The following is a 5,319-nucleotide window of genomic DNA, read 5'->3' on the forward strand; positions in this document are numbered from 1 at the left end:
CAGGAACCTGCTAGAACCAGTTAAGACAGGCAGGCTAATTAGGACACCTGGAGCCAATTAAGAAGAAGCTGCTAGAATCAATTGAGGCAGGCTAGTCAGGGCACCTGGGTTTTAAAAGGAGCTCACTTCAGTTTGTGGTGCAAGGAGCTGAGAGTGAGAGGGTGTGCTGCTGGAGGGAACCCGGAGTAGAGGGCGGGCCCGGGTTCCCCCCAAACCTCCCAATTGACCTGGACTGTGGGTTCTCCCAGAGGGGAAGGTCTCTGGGCTGTTCCCCAACCCACATGGTGAATCTCTAAGGCAAGAAAATCCGCCAATAAGCGCAGGACCCACCAAGATAGAAGAGGAACTTTGTCACAGAGGTTTCACACAGCTTCCAGCTAAGTTTAACCACTGTACACAAGCATGCTTTGAGCATATCATGGTAGCTGAATTATATTTGGAACACTGGCTAACTCAGACCAAAAAACACCTATTCTAAGGTTCATAAGGGGTATCTGATCAGTTTAAGAAATATATTACCCCCTCCATACACTGTAGAAGTTCTTGCCAAATTTCTCTAGGGATGGGCCTGTAGGGTAGTTTAACTCACAGTAATACTTAACTCTTTACCATCCTAGCTCCCAAAGCACTTTACATTGTAAAGTGCTAACCTAATACGCTCTTGCCGCTGGTAAAACTGTGGCCCACAATAAGCGAATTAATTCTCCGACAGTTCCCTGAGAATTTGAGTAATACTTTTAATGTAAATGTCTGCAGTTTACTAGGTTTTTTGATCTAGTTTATTGTAAATTGTTCTAAAAAAAAAACCAAATAATGCATCATCTTTGTAACAAGCTGAATGGGAAGAGTTATTGGTATTTCAGTGTCTAACCAAAAAATGGCATTACTGCAATAATTTTAAGGGACATTTTGTAATCAGTAGCAAAATTAACTTGCTGGCTGTTTTGTATTCAAGTTTAGTAAAAGCTACTTTTGAATTTGTCATTGGTCCTAACACCACTGTTTTATGAAAGTTTAGATAATTTAGCCACACTGCAACTAGAAAGTTTCAAGTTTATGAACATGGTCAGACAAGTCTGGAAATTGAAAGTTGCATTAGTTTGAATAGGTATGTTTAATTACTTTACTGCCACTTGTGTAAACTTGTTAAACCTTATTTTACTTAAGCTTAAGTCAATAAGGAATCAACTTAATCAAAATTAATGTAAACATATCTTACATCAAAGTGAGCATATCTATGCAAAGTTGCCTTAGTTTATACAAACTGCATCTGTGGTTACACTGCAATGTGTGTGAATGAGATCACTGTAATTGCTGACCTCAGACCTCCCTGTTACATTAACTAAGAACCTGCTGCAGAAACATGATTTCAAATACAAGTTGTGTAAGTGACATTAATCACACCCACTTATGTCACTTATCTGACTTGTCTTCCAGTTACAGCCAACATATAAGGAATGTTTAGTTTGAATTGTACAGTGCAATTGGCTCAACAGCAGTATCTTTTAATCCACCACTAGTTATCTGTATTTTGGTGTTAGTCATGTGAGTATCAACCAAAAAGCTGATGGGTATGGCTCATGGTCATAAAAAGTTGGAAAGCTTTTGCTATTTCATGTAATGGTAATGTCTAAGCTCCTGCTACACTCTACATGTGTAATTTAAAACCAAAATATAAGTCTTTTCAGCACTATTCACACTTACTGTGAAGTCTATTCATAGTTATGCAGGATAAAGAATGTTATTCAAAAATTTTATTATGATTTTCACATTTCAATTATATTACAGTTACCATTTTGAAAAAGACATTGTAAAGGCTGAATTCTGTTTACATTAGTAACCTCACTCCAGTGAAGTTTCACAGGTAGAGCCCTAGAGAGATCATTGTTTATTGTAACTCAATGTTTCAATATTGCACCTCTTTACCACTCGCAACTTCTAAAGGGGAGTAAAAGCTTAGGTTTTAAAAACAGCATCTAAAAAGAATGTGTAAATAGACACATGGTCTAGAATAGCAAAGATACTTTTGAAAAACATTTGTAGGTACAAAACAAAGTAAGTTGAAAAAATATATTTACAGAGAAATATCTACAAACATGCCTAACAGCATTATGTGAGGCTTCAGACTGGACACTTCCTTCCTCCTCAGACAAGCAGTTTTCATCTCCCAAGACTCTCAGGGGCTCTTTCCTTGATCCTAGTGCATTTTAAGAACCATCCTGCTGATCCTCAATCTTTGGGGCAAGATAGTATTTTAAATGTCCCATATCCGCAATCTTGTACTCCACAACTGAGGGAGAAAAAAGCAAGTCAGTTACTCAGATCACTTCCAACAAACAGTGTAGTTTATGCCCATGTGAAGACTTTACAATGCAGCTTAGAAGTGGTGTAACTATACAACGTTGTTTTGAAGAACTGAAAGCAGCATTACTTACCTAGTGGAACATCTGCAGACATACTAAGTGTAACTGTAGGTGATAGTGGTGTGGCTTTGGTAAAAAAATTCAAGTACCTCAAAGCAAAAGTGAGCTGGACTGGCTCATTCATCTCTATTGTAACCTAAAGGAAGAAATCAAAAACAATCATGAATTAAGACTACAATGCTCTCTTAAAAGCACGGACAATGATCAGTAGAGCTCCATTAAGTATTTGTCATTTCTGCACTCTTACTTTGAGAGATTTCTTCATGTTCTAACAGCCCATAAACGTAGCACAGCACAAGGAGAAACTTCGGGGCACTTAATTATTAGTTGCAGCCCCAGTGACAGCAATTTTCTACCACAACAGAGCAGATGCCAGCCAGAACACTAGTAATGTTTCCCCCACCCACCTCCCATTTTCCTGATACCCATGTATTACTCGGCCCTGTTTTAGAGACAGGAAAGACCCAACATTTTGTAGCTTGTCAGTTTCCTAAATCCAGTCAGGTAGGCTGGGCTTTGGAGTCAATATTCTGCAAATATCTCAGAAAGTTGCTCCTGCCCCAACAGTAGTGAGAGACTCAAGTCCCCATATTTTGGAAAATTTTCAGAGCACCATCAAACTTACAGCTTCTTCCTCCTTATCCACATTACTGGTCTGTGACAGCTTGATGTTTCCATTTCCTAGCTCTCCATTAGCAGAAAATTTTACACCATCTTTTGCACAAGAGATGACAACAGCATCTCCAATATGGCTGAGATCTCTGCAGATCCGTGCAAATTCACCAGAAGGCATTTTCACTACACAGCTGTATTCTTGTTCCTGTGAGAAGACAACCTTAGATATAGTTTCTAATGGTACCAGAACAATCTTTTGTATTCTGTCACTTGTATATATATTAGCCAGTGTGTGTGTCATACTGCAGATTTAAGCCAAAAATACCACTCAGAGAAACAAGTCTAAGGCTTCTGCTGAAATTTAATGAGAGCTTTGTTGGGAAACAGTCTGCCTTGAAATAAAGTTTAAGTTTATTACATTTCCTAACAGGAAGGAAGTTAAAAAAACATTTGATGACACCTAAACATTCAAGTTCTTGACTTATTTGTAAAACCCAATAATCTAACTTAGGTCAGCAGTGGAGACAATATTACTTACTGGAATTCCAAGTTGTTCCACATCTAAATCCATTAATTTCATCTCATAATCAGAGACCTTCTCCTGATCTAAAAACAATCAGACAAGATGCATTTGACCAGAACTGTTCAAAAACATTATTAAAGCTAGGGTTGTTTGTTAGATTCTGTCCCAGAAGGTTTCCTCAGTGTAGTCTTAATTTGAGGAAAGAAATCACAGAATCAATTAGTCACAAAGTGACACCAAGAAAAAACCTATCCCCCATGCCACAGTTATTCTTTAGACAAATATCCACTGAAGTCTACTCAAAGCATAAAGCTTAATAAAGTTAAATAGTGACTGATGGTTCAAAGATATGCACATACTTTAATTCTGGAACAGCAAAGCAAGCCAAGGCACTGATTAGCTGTTCTGAAATGCAGAGTTACAAGATTTCACCCCCAATTCTGCTTCATAATTGAATTAAAGAAGAGTTTGTATGTTAATATTAAAATAATTTGGAGTCAAGATATTTACTTGGTGCCTCAAATACCAGAGCCAGTGTATCTGCATTGTCCTCTGCTCTGAGGGTGATTATGTCTTCATTGCCAGCACACTTCAGTATTTTGGACATACTAGGAAAGAACAAGAGAATTGATTACTAGGTCACTTATACTGCACTAAAGTGATATTTGCAAAAAAATCTGGGGGGCTGTTTCACACACAAATTTCATGCAGCTGCCTCCAGCGCATTAACGTCAACATCAGCTCCTGCGACAGTGGCTGCGACATTCACATGGCTGCGGGACAGCTCTGGTGCTGTTCAACTCTCCCCCCCAACCAATACAGGGCGCAACGCTGCAGATGGGGGGCGCATGCGGAGCGGGTGAGATGCCGTAACTCGGGTCGCGCACACGGCAATGACGGGACCTGGGCTGACGCCACTATCCACAGGTCCCTTAGCCCCAGCGCGCCCTGGCCAAGCCATGGCAGTCGGGGACCATAGGCCCCTCCCCCACGTGCAGCTTTCCCGCCAGCGCGCCGGTGCATTGTACGACTGGCGCCGAAATGACGTCACCTCCACCAGAGGCCAGCGCGCGCTAGAGAAACGGCGCGAGACACCACTCTCCCCCGCCCCCCGGAGAATTTCGCTCTCCCGCGCCAGCCAGTCACCCCCCCCCCCCCGCGGCTCTGCCCGCGGCTGAGGGCACTGACCCTCCCCCCCGGCCCCGCTACCTGGCCAGGTTGACCCCCATGGCGATGTTGCGGTCGCAGCGGTAGGTGTCGAAGCCCTCAGAGCGCAGCGTGAGCTGCACCAGCGAGACGTGCGAGGAGTCCATGCTCTGCAGGCTGATGCCGCCCGAGCCCAGGTCCCAGCAAGCCTCGGTGATCAGGTCCTTGAGCGCCTCCAGCACCCGCTTCAGCACCGAGCCCTGCACCAGCCGCGCCTCGAACATCCTGTCAGCGGGGGAGAGGCCACAAAACCCAGCGCCGCACTGCTTCGCACACACAGAGATCCTCCACTGCGCGCCAAACGGCGGCTCTTATAACGCCTCTGGCCTCGAGTCCTGGCCCCGCCCACACGTCGCGCTACACCAATCATAGACAGGTCGACGCCGGAAGCCTCGCCTACACGCCGCTCCCTCACCAATTAGCGCACCCGTGATACCGGTAGTTCCGCCCCTTTGAAAGCACACCCGCTAATCATGGAAGCGTCAGAAATCCCGCCCACATGCCTGTGCTCGGCCAATCTCTAGGTAGATAACATCGCCCTACGCTTGCCTA

General features: G+C 43.4%; 1 protein-coding gene across 1 annotated transcript; it reads right to left on the reverse strand.

Annotated features, from left to right (window-relative positions):
* Positions 1-1,739: 1,739 nt before the first annotated feature.
* PCNA (proliferating cell nuclear antigen) lies at positions 1,740-5,104 on the reverse strand. Its single transcript, XM_065398608.1, has 6 exons — positions 4,771-5,104; positions 4,072-4,169; positions 3,577-3,644; positions 3,049-3,243; positions 2,436-2,559; positions 1,740-2,290 (listed from the first exon to the last, which is right to left on the reverse strand). Exons 1-6 carry the CDS (start codon positions 4,989-4,991, stop codon positions 2,208-2,210), a joined length of 789 nt encoding a protein of 262 aa, XP_065254680.1. The 5' UTR covers positions 4,992-5,104; the 3' UTR covers positions 1,740-2,207.
* Between the last annotated feature and the right edge of the window lie 215 nt (positions 5,105-5,319).

The sequence above is a fragment of the Emys orbicularis genome, chromosome 2 (assembly GCF_028017835.1).
Source record: "Emys orbicularis isolate rEmyOrb1 chromosome 2, rEmyOrb1.hap1, whole genome shotgun sequence".
Lineage (NCBI taxonomy): Eukaryota > Metazoa > Chordata > Testudines > Emydidae > Emys > Emys orbicularis.